This window comes from Leptodactylus fuscus, chromosome 11 (genome assembly GCF_031893055.1).
Source record: "Leptodactylus fuscus isolate aLepFus1 chromosome 11, aLepFus1.hap2, whole genome shotgun sequence".
In the NCBI taxonomy this organism is placed as follows: Eukaryota; Metazoa; Chordata; class Amphibia; order Anura; family Leptodactylidae; genus Leptodactylus; species Leptodactylus fuscus.
Genome location: NC_134275.1, coordinates 63,841,322 through 63,860,403, shown reverse-complemented (window position 1 = coordinate 63,860,403; position 19,082 = coordinate 63,841,322). Strand labels below are relative to the sequence as shown.

Sequence of the window (19,082 nt, the reverse complement as noted above, 5' to 3'; positions counted from 1 at the left end):
TAAAAATTCTGCTCTTGAATTCACAAATTTTGCAACAGCAAGATGGAATTTTTTTTTTTCACATCAATGGGAATTATCCGATGGAATCCGCTAGAGGATCGAACCCGGCGCTTCTATTTTCCACTAGAGGAAAAAATGGCTGGAGGTAAAATTCAGCATCTGGCATCCATTGAAATCAATGGAGACTGGGCAGAATTTGGGTGGAATCCACCTCAGCTTCAACACTGAGTTCCACCATGTGAACATACCCTTACACTTCTACATGTCCCCAAGCTCTGCTTTGCTTGGGGTGTCCGCGTATAAAGCTATTGAGAATTTATAGAAGAATTTCAGCTCCCAGCGCTCCCGCTGATCAGATAGATGTCTGCAGTGACCATAGTGCACCAGAACTAGCACCGCTCGGTTCTATGTGGTGGACTGGTGGGAAGTGACTGTAAGATACTTCAAATACACTCAAGTGTGGAAAGAAAGAAGCTGGAGCATCAGAGAGACGGTTTTAGCACATCATCAGAAAATAAGTCTCCTTCATACATAATGGATGAGCCTGACAGATTCTGCTTATAGTAACATCACACTGGGGGAAAAAAGAAAAGGTGCTACAAGTGACACTATAAACACAGCGACCCTCCTGGGGCAGCATACCCATCTGGGGAGCGCCAACTGCATAAAGTCGACCTTAAGGCCCCATGGGCCGGAAACTGCGCTAAAGCACTGCAAGAACAACCGCGGCGTGAGCGCATCACGGTTCTTCCTGCAGCGCTTTGAACAGAAAGTTCACGGAGTTTTCCTCTGCAGACTTTGTGTTCCCATTATATCTACGAGAAAGCTGCCAGCGTTTCCGTACATATAATTCACATGCTGCGATTTTGAAATCACAGCATGTCCTCGCTGTGATTTTTTTTCCACAAGGTGGGCATAGGATTCGCATGAATCCCATCCAGTTTGCAAGTACTGTAAACTGCCGCGATTTTTATCGCTGCGTTTCTGCCGTGGCCAAATTGCAGCATTTGGGGCCCGTGAGGCCCCAGCCTAATGGTAAGTTCACACGGGGTATTTTGGACTAGAACCTGAGGCCGTCTCAGGTATCGATCCAGAATATGGGTAGCCGTGACTGAGTGCCGGTGCACTGCAACATCTGCTCATTTCACATTTGGCTCAAAAAACCCAAAGCAAAATCTGCAACAGAAAATCAGCTTTTTCTGCAACACGGGCGCTGAACCAAAATCGGATACACCTCTAGGGGAAATCCACATTTGACGTCACTTTGCGCTGAGTGTTTTGTTCACAGCATGTGCAAAAGGTTTAGTGACATTGCAGATAACTTGATGTTTATGGCTTTGTCCTTTTTAGTTGTTGTTGCGCACACAGTCCGTATCATTACTGAAGTTTAATGGGTTAATTGTAAATCCTGCCCCCAGTGGCAAGTGGTTAGATCTACACTCCCGTTCAGATGGGGTTGTTTTCTGCAGGATTTTGGAGCCCGGATTACTTTGGTACTGTTTGTCCCCTGAGATGTTGGTAAAGGAGTCCTGTGGCTATTCTATAAGTTATTCCCCAGATGGTGGCTTTTTCCTTCAATACAAGATGTATCTGTCTATTGTAGAAATAACTTACATTGTAACACTTTTTATAAGATCGACTTCCTTAAGAAACAAGCATCTTATAACTTGCATTAAACTGCAGAACAGCCAACAATTTACTTCCATATTTCTGACCCAGCCTCCTATATGATGACCACTGTGGCCTTAGTCCTTATACCTCTGATCCATCTATCCAGGGTTTTCATTACAGCAAATCCTTGGTACTCGCCATTGTCATAGGTGACTGACAGTGACTTGATCCCCTTGGGAAGACATGCATGCTTAAACTACCTCAAGATGCAAGTGTATGGAGGGCAGAAGGAATGGCTGGTGGGTGAACAAGCTTTTGGCTGCTGCAGGGTAATCTGTCATGTAATGGGGTCTCCTGCTATTATTTCAGGTTATTATACCTCTTATATTGGCTAATCCTCCATGTTCTGCTTGCAGTACTGATATTATTGCAAAACCTCCTGACTATATGTGAGAATGAAATGAATAATTCCTGACCATACGCAGCTTTTCCTATAGAGCGGTGCTGTAACCTGGCGTTATACATGTCTGTATTGTTATACCAGTGTCCAGTGCTGCACAATTCTCCTCCACCTCCAACCATATTTTCTTCTCGCAAGTTCCTTAAAGCTGCGTTGTGTTCTGTCAGCAGACTACAGGCTATTGCTAAATGCCGTGCTTTGGTTGACGCCTCTGCAGGCCAAGGGAAGTTTTCATGCCCTTTGCTGCTGGTATGTGTATATTTCATGGATGGCTTTTTTTTTCTCGCTTGTTTCTGCCATATCCACTTATTTCTCATTGTTAATTCTTTACTGCTGTACATTAGAGACGTTGAGACCGTCCCTCCACATCAGGACCTTGCTATTGCTCTTGTGGGTCCTGGTACTGGACCTGTGTGACTAAAATGGCTCTATATACAGGGTAGTGACACCGGCGTATGTCTATACACAGGGTAGTTACCCCAGGGTATGTCTATATACAGGTTAGTGACCCTGGCGTGTCTATATACAGGTTAGTGACCCTGGCGTGTATCTATATACAGGGTAGTGACCCCAGCGTGTGTCTATATAGAGGGTAGTGTCCCCTGTGTGTGTCTGAATACAGGGTAGTGACACAGGCGTATGTCTATATACAGGGTAGTGACCCCAGTGTGTGTCTATATACAGGGTAGTGACCCCGGTGTGTGCACTTTAGCAGTACATTGTTCTCTGTAAACTCCTCTATCTCTAACCTTGCGATGCGTTGAGGAAGTAAACGCTTCCTGGCCATCACCTCTCTGGTTTTACAAACGTTTCCGGAAGTAGAAAGCCACTCGGCGGCTCTTCACTGCCATTTAGTGTTACATGAAATGACTGATCTGTGAATGACTGATCTGTGCGCCCTGCACCTTCACCTTGTGCCTGTGATGTGAGGTAAGATGGGAATATTCGGGGCTTATGTGTCCTACAAGGATTTAGCAGAGCCGATCTACACCTATAGCAAAGGTTACCCGAACATCTATTGGTTAACCTGCTGCTGCTATGTCATCCTAAAGACAGGAAAAAATAATGAAATCATTGAAAAATGGTTTTTCCAATAACTTTTCGTTGGTTCTTGTTGCCTTCTGAGATAAGAAGAAGTTTAACCAATTGTAGTTTAGTTAGAAATAGAGACAACCCAAAAGCCGGAGCGCTCGCAGCAAATCCCTGGCACCTCGGCCGCCCGGCCAGATATATATTCTCCAGTCTACCCATCTTCACTTTTAGGGTGAAGGGTTTTTAAGGCCGCGTACATTGTTGGTAATGTTCATAATACCTGTGTTGGTGTTTCTGAGGATTTGTATTGTAAGAAAGCTAATTGTACTGGATAGGTGATGAAATGGGGGCTTGTGGTGTGTATAGTAACGTAATAGGTGGATAGAATGGAGAAAATTTAAGGGGCAACACGGTGGCTCAGTGGTTAGCACTACAGCCTTGCAGCGCTTGAGTCCTGGGTTCAAATCCCACCAGGAACAACATCTGCAAGTAGTTTGTATGTTCTCCCCATGTTTGCGTGTATTTCCTCCCATTCTACAAAGACATACGGATAGGGAAATAAATGTACATTGTGATCCCTATATTGGGCTCACAATCTACATAAAAAAATGGAGAAAAATGGAAAACCTTGGTATGACATTGGGTGTGAATGAAAACCTTTCTAGCTAAAACTCTTTCACATTGTCAAGTTTACATGTTCATGCTTTGATCTACTGTAACTTGTACTGGATTTACAGCTTATAATAACTTGGTGATGGTGTAGACCCAATGCATTGGGGGGGGGGGGGAATAAAAAAATAAATATATATATATATATATATATATATATATATATATATATATATATATATATATATATAAACTCACCGGCCACTTTATTAGGTACACCTGTCCAACTGCTCGTTAACACTTAATTTCTAATCAGCCAATCACATGGCGGCAACTCAGTGCATTTAGGCATGTAGACATGGTCAAGACAATCTCCTGCAGTTCAAACCGAGCATCAGTATGGGGAAGAAAGGTGATGTGAGTGCCTTTGAACGTGGCATGGTTGTTGGTGCCAGAAGGGCTGGTCTGAGTATTTCAGAAACTGCTGATCTACTGGGATTTTCACGCACAACCATCTCTAGGGTTTACAGAGAATGGTCCGAAAAAGAAAAAACATCCAGTGAGCGGCAGTTCTGTGGGCGGAAATGCGTTGTTGATGCCAGAGGTCAGAGGAGAATGGCCAGACTGGTTCGAGCTGATAGAAAGGCAACAGTGACTCAAATAGCCACCCGTTACAACCAAGGTAGCCAGAAGAGCATCTCTGAACGCACAGTACGTCCAACTTTGAGGCTACAGATGGGCTACAGCAGCAGAAGACCACAGCGGGTGCCACTCCTTTCAGCTAAGAACAGGAAACTGAGGCTACAATTTGCACAAGCTCATCATAATTGGACAATTGAAGATTGGAAAAACGTTGCCTGGTCTGATGAGTCTCGATTTCTGCTGCGACATTCGGATGGTAGGGTCAGAATTTGGCGTCAACAACATGAAAGCATGGATCCATCCTGCCTTGTATCGGTAACGGTTCAGGCTGGTGGTGGTGGTGTCATGGTGTGGGGAATATTTTCTTGGCACTCTTTGGGCCCCTTGGTACCAATTGAGCATCGTTGCAACGCCAAAGCCTACCTGAGTATTGTTGCTGACCATGTCCATCCCTTTATGACCACAATGTACCCAACATCTGATGGCTACTTTCAGCAGGATAATGCGCCATGTCATAAAGCTGGAATCATCTCAGACTGGTTTCTTGAACATGACAATGAGTTCACTGTACTCCAATGGCCTCCACAGTCACCAGAGCTCAATCCAATAGAGCATCTTTGGGATGTGGTGGAACGGGAGATTCGCATCATGGATGTGCAGCCGACAAATCTGCGGCAACTGTGTGATGCCATCGTGTCAATATGGACCAAAATCTCTGAGGAATGCTTCCAGCACCTTGTTGAATCTATGCCACGAAGAATTGAGGCAGTTCTGAAGGCAAAAGGGGGTCCAACCCGTTACTAGCATGGTGTACCTAATAAAGTGGCCGTTGAGTGTATATACATATATATATATATATATATATATATATATATATATATATATATATATATATATATATATATATATATATATATAGTGTTTTCATTGGCATAGCCAGAAAAACCACTCCAATATAAAACCAAAAATATAAAATATATGAATGTATATAGATAGGATCTATCTGTCTATCTCCTAATTATTATTATTATTATTATTATTATTATTATTAATTTATTTATTTATTTTTTATCTCAAACACATAGCCAGTAGTGTATAATTTAGCATTTTTCTTTATCATACTGTCCCGGTTGGCAAAATTTTAGTATTGTTTCTATTTATTACAATTAGTTTTTATTTTGGGTTGGTAAGGCTATACTGCACTATGACTGTGTATAAAGCCTCTCCTTACCACAGAAAGCTGTTAACATTCCCTTTATATGCAGATGCGGCTTCATCAGAGTTGGTGAAATCATTTTTATTGAAACTTATTTAAATTTTTCTAAATTTGGAACAGTTTTTCTTTTTGGAGAGAAATGAAATCCATCCAGTACAAAGATGAGCTGATACAACAGAGCGGATTAGCATGAAAATACAATTAATAGAATTCTTACTCCTCTTAAAACTTCTCGCTTTCAGGCAATTTCTTTGAGTATCAAAGTTTCCTACGTGGTAGAAATTAGATGTAATAATAAAGGACTATTGGGAAGGCACAAGCTTTTCGTCGAGCATTTCATTACCTTGGTTATTGAGCAATGTGATTTCTTCCTCTAGATCATGCGGCAGTGAAGTTAGGTTTGAGTTTTGTCCACATTCATACTGCTAGTTGTTGCTTGTGTGCCGCCAAATGAAAAAAAAAAAAAAAGTAAGGACACCCCTTGTAAGGTGTCAACTTATTTTTATCAAGTGCACATACCCGTCTTTGATCATCGTGCAGACAGTATATAGAGAAAGCTCATGAAATTGAAAATAAATGCAAAAAGTTTAGTTGTGAAAAGGTAAAGATGGATAGATGAGGCTAGATGCATTACAATCCTTGAAGGGATTCTACCATTTGAGCACTTTTTTTTTTCTCCCTAACACATTGGAGTAGCCTTAAGAAAGGCTATTCGTCTCATACCTTTTATACGTTGTCTCCAGCCCGCCGTTCGGTGAAAAAATCTGTTTTTTTGTTGGTATGCAAATGAGTTCTCTCGCAGCACTGGGGGCGGGCCTTAGTGCTCAAACAGCACTGGGGGTGTCCCCAATGCTGCGAGAGAACTCTCCAGCGCCGCCTCCATTTCCTTCAGGAACGGGCCTTCATCATCTTCTTCCGGCTGGGGACAGACTTGTGCGCCTGCGCAGTTGGCTCTGCCATCAGGACGCAGGCAAGAGCTGAGTGCACAGGCTGGCCGGCGGACATTTTTTAAAGGCCACTTACGCGCGCATGCACAGTACGCTCCTGTTCTTCATAGAACTACAGGAGCGCATTGTGCATGCACGCGTAAGCGGCCTTCAAAAAAAATGTGGACAAGCACAAAACGCTCATGGGCGGTCACTTTGCAAACCCATTCAAGTGATTGGGTTTGAAAACTGACTGCCGGGTTTCCGTTTCCTGTCCAGTTTCTCGGGACAGAAGACGGAAACCCACAAAGCGGAGACCGGGGGGCGCAGGTGTGAACCCTCCCTAATAATGTAACTTGAAGTGTCCTTACTTATTCTTATGATTGAAGTGTTTTTTTTTCCCCCCAATATTATACAGTAGCATACCTTGGGCGCTGTGTTATACTCCCCCACTCCTCACGTTTATTCATATTGTGGTTGGTTAACTCTGACCGTTAACCCCCTTTCCACCTAATTCTCCCCATATAATACGTGTACCTATGTGTGTAGATTTTAGTATGGAGTTGTTTGTGCTAAACAATTTAGTCTGGTTACAATTTTATTTCAGATCTTTGGTGGAAGAGGAGGACCCTCACTTGAAAGTCTCTCTCGGGAGCACCGATATGGGTGTGTCTGCTCACCTCCAGTCTTCAAAGACGGGCACCACTCGCTTCTTCACCAGCAATACTCATAGTTCGGTGGTGTTACAGGTATGGCTAAAGAACTGTTAGGATGAAACTTTAACGTAATGGTTTGGTAGAAGGCCCAGCTATTCCTGAAATATTCATTTAGGCTGAAGCCCCGCATTGCGGAAACGCAGCTTTTTTTGTTGAAGATTTTGTTGCAAATTTTTGAGACAAAGTCAGGAGTGGATTGAGCAGATGGTAGAAGTATAAGTACGCCTATATATTTTCCATACCTTTTGTAGCCACTCCTAAGTTTGGCTCAAAAAACGCATCAAAATCTGCAACAAAAGAAGCTGCGTTTCCGCAGAGTGGGGCTTTAGCCTAAAGTGGTTTTCTGGCACTAAGAAAATGTGACCAATGCTGAGGCCCCACATTGCGGAAACAGAGCGTTTCTTGTTGCAGATTTTGCTGCGGTTTTTTGAGCCAGGAGTGGCTTGAGCAGAAGGGAGAATTATAAGAACTTTTTTATAGAGTTTCCATTCCTTTTATAGCAGCTTTGGCTCAAAAAACCGCAACAAAATTTGCAAAAAAAAAAGCTGCGTTTCCGCAATGTGGGGCCTTGGCCTTAAAGAGGTTTTCTCCGGGAGTCTAACACTTCCATCCATCAGCTGTCCTCAGTCACTGGTGCACAGAGAATAGAGCAGGAAGCAGACAGCTCCGTTATTTTGTGTAGTGGTCAGACTAGGTTATTGCAGATCAGCTCTAATTCACGAGAATGAGATCTAAGCTGCAATAATTCGGATCAGCTGTTTGCTGTATCAGCCGCTGGGAACAGCCGATCGATGGGGGTGTTATGTCCGACTCTGATCAGACTCTTCTTTTTCCTCCTGGATTTTGCGGTGGTTATTTTTTTTCTCTGTCTATCAATGCACCTGCCATAAAGCAATTACTCATTGCTGCGCTATCTCTCCAGACATCCCAGGAAGGACGTACAAATAACCAATATGGCTGCCCCAAGGAAGGTTATCAAAATAAAAATAAGTTATTGACTGGATTTGAAGGGGAAAAAAAATTATTTTCTTTATATTTAGATTAATAAAACTAAAATTAAATACCTGACCTGTTTCCAGTAAGTCTCTGAGGGTTTTTCTAGCTGCCTCATGGTTTTCCTGTTCAGTGGAGAATAGGGAGTCACGTCGGCCCCTCGTGACATTTCACTTATTCTGGATTTGTGTTTGTAAGAACTGGATGTATTTGCTGTTGAACTGAACAAAGACATAGCTGAAGGGGTTTCCATATCTGCTGATTTTGCCCCTGTGACCGGGGGTGACGTGGAAGTCTGGATGTATTTACTACACAGATACAGATCTAGCCATGGCAGCCGTATTCCAAGGGGGAACTTGTGTCGTAAGCAACCAAGGTAGGATAAATATGTGGCCTGTTGGGATTTCATTGGGAAAACTGTAGATTTGTATAGGTTTGTCAATAAGATAATCCTTTAGTAGTCCCACCATGGGGAAGTTGAGTGTGTTACAGCAGCATGGATAATACAATAATAATATAAAATACAAGAGCTTCAAGGTAGAGGTATTACAGTGACAGTAGGTACAGATAAACAGGTAAGGGTAACAATAGTAGAAGGGATATCATTTCTCTGTGCAGAGAGATCTTCGCTTAGCTCGGAATTGATTATACAGCCTGACCATGGTTTGGAGGAAGGACCTACGATAGCGCTCCTTCTCACACTTGGGGTGAAGCAGTCGGTCACTGACAATAATTCCCAGTGCTGTCACCATCTCATACATGGGGTGGGAGTTGTTCTCCAGCATGGAGGTCACCACGGACAGTATCCTTCTGTCACCCACCACCTATACTGAGTCCAGGGGGCTCCCCAGGACAGAGCTGGCCCTTCTAACCAGCCTGTCAAGACTATTTCTGTCCCTGGTTGATATACTGCTCCCCCAGCAGGCCACTCCAAAGAAGATGATTGATGCCACTATAGAGTTGAAAAAGGGCCCCCTGGACTCAAAGGCCCTCAGCCTCCTGAGCAGGTAGAGCCGGCTGTGACCCTTTCAGTGCTGCGCCTCCAGGTGGAATATAAATCAGTATATTCCATTATTCTAAAGCATCAGATATAAATCTACAGTTGCTGAATACCTTCTTAGCTTCTACTAGGTATAGTGATATGATATAAGATATGACAGGTTAGTTTGCCCACCTGCCGATTTTTGTCAAAAATGTTAAAACAGGAACTAGATGAAAAGGATGGAAAAGTGTTGACTGTTTAAGGGTGAATTCACACTGAGTAAACGCTAGCTTATTCTGAACGTAAAACACGTTCAGAATAAGCGGCGTCTAAAGCAGCTCCATTCATTTCTATGGGAGCGGGGATACGAGCGCTCCCCATAGAAATGAATGGGCTGCTTCTTTCACTCCGTGCAGTCCCATTGAAGTGAATGGGGAGTGCCGGCGTATACGGCAAGCTCTGCTCATGCCGGAGCGTACACGCCGGCACTCCCCATTCACTTCAATGGGACTGCACGGAGTGAAAGAAGCAGCCCATTCATTTCTATGGGGAGCGCTCGTATGCCGGCTCCCATAGAAATGAATGGAGCTGCTTTAGACGCCGCTTATTCTGAACGTGTTTTACGTTCAGAATAAGCTAGCGTTTACTCAGTGTGAATGCACCCTAATAATGAGTTAAGGAAGGCTGGGGCCGTGAATTCATGCATTTTTTTGGTGGCGTGTGAATCCAGGCTTAGTCCTCTATGGCCACCTCGGGGGCCAGGGCCTGGTATAGTAACTGCTACCTCCGCACGCCCTTGTGACAAACCTGTTGTGTGTGACTATACTCTAAATACTCAGGATAGCACAGCTAAGTAACATGAGTTGAGAACTCCATAGGGCTTTTCTAACTTTAGGCTGTCTTCACACGGAGTAATGCTGGGCTCAATTTGAGCTTATTTTTACAGGCGTAGAAATCCTAGGTCACGTTAACGTTGCATTTACGCGGCATTTTTTTTACTATGAGCGCATACGCTGCGTTTTTTAACGGAGCGTGTACGCGAGTAAAAACTCCGCGTAAATGCAACGTTAATGCGACCCTCGGATTTCTACGCCTGTAAAAATAAGCTCAAATTGAGCCCAGCGTTACTCCGTGTGAAGGCAGCCTTAGAAGTTATTCCCCGTCGAAAGTGTAGAGAATAAGTTCATGATCAGTGGGGATATAACACAGAGACCACTACCAATTCCAGGAATGGTCTCCTGTTCCTCTATCGTGATGGAGAATAAGGCAGCTGGAGTCTATTGATATTCCTTGATACTATCTCTTCTCACATGTTCTTTCTCTCGTCTCCTTTGGTTACAGGGATTTGACCAGTTACGAATAGAGGGCTTACTCTGTGATGTTACCTTAGTACCGGGCGACGGGGATGAAGTCTTTCCAGTCCACCGAGCTATGATGGCGTCCTCAAGTGATTACTTCAAAGCCATGTTTACAGGTGATCTATTATGGTGTACGGTCCACTGTGCAGATGGTGGAACGTTAATAACAAATCCAGTTACTTGGATTATAAAGCAGTTATGACCCTTAAAGGGAACCTGTCATGTGGAAAATGCAGGCAGGTCTGCGGGCATCTTATTATAGGGCAGATGGCTATATATAGTATAGTGGCGATTATATTCAGTATCATTTGCAATTTATTAATCTATGTCCTAGGGCTAGGAAGTCAGGGTAGTTATGTCACCAACTGAAACCAAAATTCAGTGGCCTGTAAATATTCCCCATGGCATGTAAAAAAAAAAAAAAAAAAGGAACATACTAAAATAATAGTTCACGCATAAATCGTAAGTAAGGTGAAATGTTCATTGGATTCGGATCTTAGTCACCCAGCCCTAATTTAGCCTTGTTTTTGTTTCAGGAGTCCAGTGGGTCATCCTGTAGCGTGACTAACAGGTTTTCATCATAAGCATACACAGATGTTTACTAGTTACTGAGAAGGACCGCCCACTGGACTCTTAAGAATAAATGAGCATGGACATAAATTACAAGTTATACTGAATGTTTACTCGCTGAGCTGTGTCTCTGTCTGCTCGGGTCCTCCTGCCGTATAACTCTTTGCCCGTACATCAGACTACATTTTCAGTGTGACCATTTTCTTTAAGGCACCTTTTGATTTCCTCATGGGTCTTTTAGGTCAGAGTTAAAGGGATTGTCCAATTGTGATGGGCACACAGGTGCACAATGAGTTAGTCACAGCTCAGTAATCAGACATCTGTCTTGTAACAAACTGTGTGCTCATCACATGACCATGGACTGTACAATCACATGACCGTGGACAGTGTATCCATCACATGACCATGGACTGTACAATCACATGACCATGGACTGTACAATCACATGACCATGGACTGTACAATCACATGACCATGGACTGTACAATCACATGACCATGGACTGTACAATCACATGACCATGGACTGTACAATCACATGACCATGGACTGTACAATCACATGACCATGGACTGTACAATCACATGACCATGGACTGTACAATCACATGACCATGGACTGTACAATCACATGACCATGGACTGTACAATCACATGACCATGGACTGTACAATCACATGACCATGGACTGTACAATCACATGACCATGGACTGTACAATCACATGACCATGGACTGTACAATCACATGACCATGGACTGTACAATCACATGACCATGGACTGTGTATCTGTCACATGACCATGGACTGTGTATCTGTCACATGACCATGGACTGTGTATCTGTCACATGACCATGGACTGTGTATCTGTCACATGACCATGGACTGTGTATCTGTCACATGACCATGGACTGTGTATCTGTCACATGACCATGGACTGTGTATCTGTCACATGACCATGGACTGTGTATCCGTCACATGACCATGGACAGTGTATCCGTCACATGACCATGGACAGTGTATCCGTCACATGACCATGGACAGTGTATCCGTCACATGACCATGGACAGTGTATCCGTCACATGACCATGGACTGTGTATCCGTCACATGACCATGGACTGTACAATCACATGGCCATGGACAGTGTATCCATCACATGACCTTACACTGATTTCTATCCACTGGGAGTAAGCAGAATGAATGACAGCAAGCAGAGATCTAGAAAACCGGGATGAATTGATACAAAATCTATATTGGAGAATTGTACAACTTTTCATCATGCAAACAATAACATTTGTCCGAAACTGGACAAACCCTTTAACACTTAGACCCTACTGAAGTTTACATGATGGGCAGGGTTATTGGAGCGCCCTCCTTCATAAGATGGCACAGATACATAAGAATCGTTGGCCTCTGTAACGTGTACATGAGTCTTGTAATAAATTTGCGCTCTTTTTCTGGTGCTTCCTCTGTTACTGCTCTTATTCCACTTTACCAAAGTGATATACCATGTACGGAGGCCCTCCAGGATAGTCGAATTATGTACCATATTCCTGTAGTGTTGTGTTATTGCTATTGTGTTTCATTACAATAGTTTTCAGTCTTTACACTCCAGGTTGTGTACAAGACAATTAAGATGCCTAACCTTCCAGTACTCATGTTGTTTGAGCTTATTGTAATCCCGAGTTACAATTCATCTTTTATTTTTGACGTGCTGTTGCCTCGTCCCTGGGGGGGGGGGGCCTTCTATTGTCACAAAGATTAATGAAACAATGAAGTGTCGAGGAGATGGACACCACCTACTGTATTGTATTGTATATGTATGTTGGAATCATGCTGGATCAGTAAGGTTACAATTTGATGGCCGAAACAATTGTAGTCTTCTGGATATAGAAGATATGTTCATGTTTTTCTTTCGGTCAGCAATATCCGAAATTTAAGGTTTTATTCTTCATCCTTGTACAGTTGGACATCTTTTATCCATACAGTCAGAACAAAACAAAACAATTGTTGTCCATCACAGCTGAAGTATTTCTTCACAGTTTTAAAAGGATCGAATCATTGAGAATGATTTTTTTTTTTTTCCCGTCCCTATCACGAAGGAATAGCCTTAAGAAAGGTTATTCTTCTCCTACCTTTAGACGTCTTCTTCGCCCCGCTGTTCCGTAGAAATACTGGTTTTCGCCAGTATGCAAATGAGTTATCTCGCAGCACTGGGGGCTGTCCTCAGCGCTCAAACAGCACTGGGGGCATCCCCAATGCTGCCAGAGAACTCTCCAGCATCGCCTCCATCTTCTTCAGGAACGTCATCTTCCTGTGTCTTCTTCCGGCGCAGGCTTTGAAACTTGTACACCTCGGGCAGAGCCTGCTGTGCATGCCCGCAGCAACAGAAGAAAAATGGACGCTTACACAGCAAGTAAGCGGCCATTTTCTTGCGGCCTGTGCAGACGGCTCGGCCCGAGGCCTACAAGTTTCACCGCCACCGCAAGAAGAAGACACAGGAAGATGACATTCCTGAAGAAGATGGAGGCGGCGCTGGAGCGTTCTCTTGCAGCATTGGGGGCGCCCCCAGTGCTGTTTGAGCACTGGGGACCGCCCCCAGTGCTGCAAGAGAACTCATTTGCATACTGAAGAAAACCAGTATTTCTACCGAACGACGGCGCGAAGAAGACGACTAAAGGTAGGAGAAGAATAGTCTTTCTTAAGCCTATTCTTATGTGTTAGGGACAAAAAAATTTGTTCTCAATGATGGGATCCTTTTAAGGGTTTTGCAGGTTTGGAAAAGACACTTTCTAAACATTGCCATACCTGTCCATTTATAGGTTGTGTGGAGATATTGCACTTATTTTAAGCCCCATTCACATCTGCGTTTGGGGAGTTTGCTTGGGGACCCTCCAAAACAGAAAGCTATGTGCATTAAAAAACAGATACCTAAGGAAACCCAAAGACCCCATAGACTATAATGGGGTCCATGTGGTTTCCGCACAAATCATGCGGAGAGAAAAGTGCTGTCTGCAGGATTTTTCTCTTCGCATGATCTGTGTGGAAACCACATGGACCCCATTATAGTCTATGGGGTCTGCGGGTTTCACAGGTAACTGCTGTTTTTTTTTGTTTTTTTTTATGGGGTCCGCGGACTCCCCGAACGCAGATGTGAATGGGGCTTTAGTGGAGTTGTGTGCAATTTCGGACAGAACCAATTGGACAGGTGAGAGGCAATTTGACAACCTCATTAAAGAAAAAAAAAAAAACTCTGGTTGCTCTAATAAGTGAGCCATGCCAAGTAATGTTTTTGATAGGTACAAAACTAGAGAAGAGCGAATCGTATTCAAAACTCTAGTTTCGTATACCTCGCTCCATAGGAATGACAGGAAGCACTTAACCCCTTGCTGTTTGGCCGCTTCCATTCATTCCTATGGGAGCGAGGTAGTCAAAACTATAGTTTTAAATACGATTCGCTCATCTCTAATCAAAACTGATCTGCAGGTGATAATATAAGTTACAAGTGCTAGATTTTTCAGGGATAGGACATTGATTCAAGGATGTATCCTAATTGGATATATGGTGACGGGAAGGGTCCAGGATTTGCACTGAATTGATAAAATGAACAAGAGTAATAAAAAAAAGAGGTCAAAGTATTTGCAGATGTAACCAGGCCTGTCATTACAGTCGGCATGCTTTGTGTCTGGTGTGATAGTCTTACTGTACATGCCATACAATAGTGTAGCACAATAGAGTAACAGTTGCGGCACATGGATCTGAGCGCTTATGATGTAATCTTATATCACAGGCTGCGTTTTGTTAGCGAGATTTCATAATATCCGTTGTCTGGAACCAAAAATGACTTTCCTCACCGGCTAAGTGTGAACGCAGTTTATGCGGAAGAACTTTCCCCGGTAACATTTAAGCCTTGAATAATTAAAAGCGGAATTTTGTTGAACACCCCATGCATATTCAAGTGTCTACTGCGAACAAAGGCTTTTAATGTAGTACATTTTATTTAACTGGCGCACATCTTAAGGATAATTAAAATGGAGTCTGATTTCTTGTCTAGGTGGAATGAAGGAACAAGACTTAATGTGCATTAAATTACACGGCGTGAACAAAATTGGATTAAAGAAAATTATTGATTTCATTTACACTGCAAAACTTTCCCTGAATATGGATAATCTGCAAGACACACTGGAAGCGGCAAGCTTTTTACAGATACTGCCCGTGCTGGACTTCTGCAAGGTCTTTCTTATATCTGGGGTAAGGCCAAAGAACTTAACTCTTTCTTCACAAGTGCTTGAGATCTAGTATTTTATTCATCTGCTTCCGAATGGTCTAGGTCAGTGGTTCTCATCCTGTGGTACGTCACCTGTCGCGGTGGTTACGCGTCATGGCTGGGAACCGCTGCTCTAGACGTGGCAGAATTATTGAGTGCTCAGGTTCTGGGCTTCTGGAGGAATTCGGGCCACCCAAACTTCTCAACATCTTCAGATGCCGAGGCACACTGAGGCATGTCTCAGAAGATGTTGGGTCAGGAATACAGGGGTGCCCTATACAGCAGTGGATAGACAGATCTAAGATCTGATGAGGGAAAAAGTCGTCTGAAGCTAAAAGACCCTAAAACTTTTCGGGTGTGTCTGCCACAAGTGCCCCCCACAAGCAAAAGGATTTGTTTGGTTCGGGTTTTTCATTCGTGCTTGGGATCGGGAGCAGGATCTGTCACATGACACCACAGCCTACATTGGGGGCACTCAGTTGGAAATATTGAGGAACGGGTAAAACTGGCCATACTCTTTCAAGGCTGACCCTATATATGTCTGCCCAGTGTCTCAATGGGGACAGGGGAGAGAGCTGCTGTCAGACGCCTCCGACGGCAGGTTATCTCAAGGAGACAAATGTATCAAGCCTATTAGGGCAAGTTGAGTGTAAATAAAATGGAGGATAACTAGCTGAATGGTAGGTCCAATCTCTTATATCCCACAAATTTTGACCCCCTAATGAATTTGCAGTAGACACCGACTGGGCGTCTCCAGTCTGTTCATTTCAATGGGAGCACTGGAAATCGCCAAAGCACAGTGCACGACTATCTCTTGCACTCCCATTGAAATGAATAGATGCACATTCTGCGTCCTGGGGGATTAAACACCCCTGTCTCAGCAGTCGGACCCCCCCATGATCAGCTATGATTCTCTATCCTATGGAGGATAGAGGATAAATAATCATTTTCATGGTGTAAACCCTTTAATGAGAGCGAGTTACTATACGTGACCTTTCCACACAGACTTGGAGGTCACTGACGTGAAGGGATTATGATGTTCCAGAAAGCACTGCAGTTACTACGCTGATCTAATTGGTAGGTTACAACCCCCTTCCCCTCCCCCGGCACACACCGATGGCTCAGACTAGTTCATTAAAAAATATTAATAAATAGTTTCTTCTATAGAAACAAACCATGTGCCCCCCCTCCGCCTTGACATTTGTTCTCCCGCTATGTATACAGCCTGAAATTCATTGTACCAAAGAATCAAGCCGGTTTTCTTCTGACCAGCCCGAAGTAAAGCTCATGTTAAAGTTTGATCCGAGACCCGACTTTGTTACAGGGATTAATTTTCTCTCTGACAGGTCAATTTTCCATCTGCTTCCCATTTGGCAGGAAGGGGCTATTTGATCTCATTTAATCCACTGTGGCACCTTCACAGTCATGGCGTGAGCTCGATTTTTTAATGTGAACTTGTCATATTGGATATGATTTTCTATACATTCATTAAAGTGTAGGTGAACCTCCAGTAATAGATGCCATAACTGTGTCTTCTCTAATAAGCTCATGGGGCTTTTTCATAAGCCCTGGCAGTCGGGTAATGATTTTACAGGACACTGGGATATGCAGGTTCCCTATAGATTGCTCTTTGCATATATTACCTCCTGTAAGTGATATTGTGCTGCTGTCTCTCGCTCAGCCCTGGTAAAAATTCCTTTTGGACCTAAGTTTATTTTAACAGAACCCTCAATTCTTCCATCTCAATCCGATGGAAACTGTAATGGTATCCATTGGGTGTCCATTTGTTTATATTGAAACTTGCAGCACTTTTTCATCCAGTGATTTGCAGCAAAGTCTCCACGTGTCAGTCGCTCCCGTTGGTGTGAGGCTCATTCCCTGCTATGACCGTTTTCTACATTAGAGATGTCTTACTTTGTCGCTATTGGAACAATTGCAGAAAAGCCTGCGGCTTCCTCCAAGGGGCAAGGTGTAAATGGTTAAATGCATTTAATATGCAAGTCGTCAAGCTGGGTAGGGAATAATTATGGCTGAATAATGTGCCATGTTTTCCCTCATTATCGTGTTACTCTTCTATGTGTGAGCCACTGATATGTGTTTTACCAGTTAACCCCCCACAGTTCCTTTTTCCGCATTTGGCTCGTGTTTTGTAACATGAATGTCAGATTAGATGGATTTTACCTCTCTGCATAGATTCTGTAAGATTCTTTGGATGGCCATATAGATAGATAGTGATCAGGTGACATCCATGCCTCTCAAATCCCTACCTGCCCGCTTGACCTGTAGGCCATCACTGCCGACACATTGGCAGCGCCAAACCAGGACATAGCGGAGAACAGCAGGGACCTTGGTGCTAGGGAAGTGGTGAGGTAAATGTGTTTTCCCATATGCCCCCTTACTGATAGGAGTCTCCTGATCATTATTACTCAAGTACCTCCAAACAGGTCTTGACTTGAGGATAATCCTACAGGTACAACCCCTGATGCACTGACAAGTGTCACCCGTGCCATACTAGGAACATTCCCAATAAGGCTCAGCCCATTGAAGAAAACCCGCATCTCTGGTTGCAGATTTTGAGCCAAAGCCAAGACTGGGTTCATGCGAAGTGGGAAATATAAAGAAAGCACTTACCGTATATTTCTCCCATCTGCTAAATCTAACCCTGGCTTTGGCTAAAAAAAAAAAAAATAGCAAAGTTTTCAACAAAACACAACTATTTAGGCGCATTTTTTGTCAAAATGCGGCCTGCTCTGGCTTTTTTTTTCCTTTCTAGGTGTTTTCCTATCAATTTAGTAGTAAAAATGTATTCTGCGAAAAGTCATAACAATGCAAAGCAGTTCAGGTAGCTTTCTTTTTTTTTTTTTTATATCGAATTTTTTAAGGCGGCGTTCACAGTGCCGCTGCTGTCTACCCTGGGTGTCCGCTGTAATCCCCGGGGAAACTGGACAGCCGACGGCTTGCGCACGGTTGGCTTTAAAACCCATTCATTTGAATGGGTTTTAAAAAGGTGACCGCCTGTGAGCGTTTTCACCCTCTCTGCCTAGAAACAGTTTTTTTTTCAGCGGACACAGAATCCTACATGCAGAACTTTGTATCCGCTGAAAAAAAATTGTTTCCAGGCAGAGAGGGTGAAAACGGTCACCTTTTCAAAACCCATTCAAATGAATGGGTTTTAAAGCTGTCCATGCACAAGCCGTCTGCTGTCGGATTTCCCTGGGGTTTACAGTGGACACCCGGGGGCGGACAGCAGCGGCACTGTGAACGTCGCCTTACAATAAAAGTGCCATAGTTTTTGAGGGAAATATAGGGGTATGTTCATATGACTGAATTTGAAGCAGATTCTGTCTCCAAATTCCACCTGAAACCTGCCTCTTATTCATCTCAATGGGAGGCAGACGCTGCTATATTTTTTGTTTTTTGTTTTTGATTTGGCGTGCTAACTCCAATTGAAGTGAATGGGAGTTGGAAAAATACAGCCTGGGCAATTCTGTAGTGGATCCTGAAACAGATTCCAAAGTATAATTATAAAAATTCAGCTGTGTGCGCGTATCCGTAATGACCGGTTGGGGGGTTCTTGAGACCTATAGGAGTAAGAGATAACATGGGATCTCCAACATCCTTCTGTTGATCAATATAAATTTTGCTTCAAGGAGTCCACTTCTGCTTGACTTGGTCTTGTATGTTTAAAAGCATGTCAATATC

General features: G+C 43.4%; 1 protein-coding gene across 6 annotated transcripts in view; it reads left to right on the top strand.

Moving 5' to 3' along the window:
• Positions 1 to 19,082, top strand: part of LOC142184260 (kelch-like protein 13) — a 65,014-nt gene that overhangs the window by 23,703 nt on the left and 22,229 nt on the right. For all 6 annotated transcript variants that reach the window (XM_075259033.1, XM_075259031.1, XM_075259032.1 and 3 more), the window contains 3 exons: positions 7,104 to 7,245; positions 10,529 to 10,661; positions 15,168 to 15,364. In XM_075259033.1, coding sequence (XP_075115134.1) covers positions 7,104 to 7,245; positions 10,529 to 10,661; positions 15,168 to 15,364 — 472 coding nt within the window. The remainder of the gene's footprint in view (positions 1 to 7,103; positions 7,246 to 10,528; positions 10,662 to 15,167; positions 15,365 to 19,082) is intronic.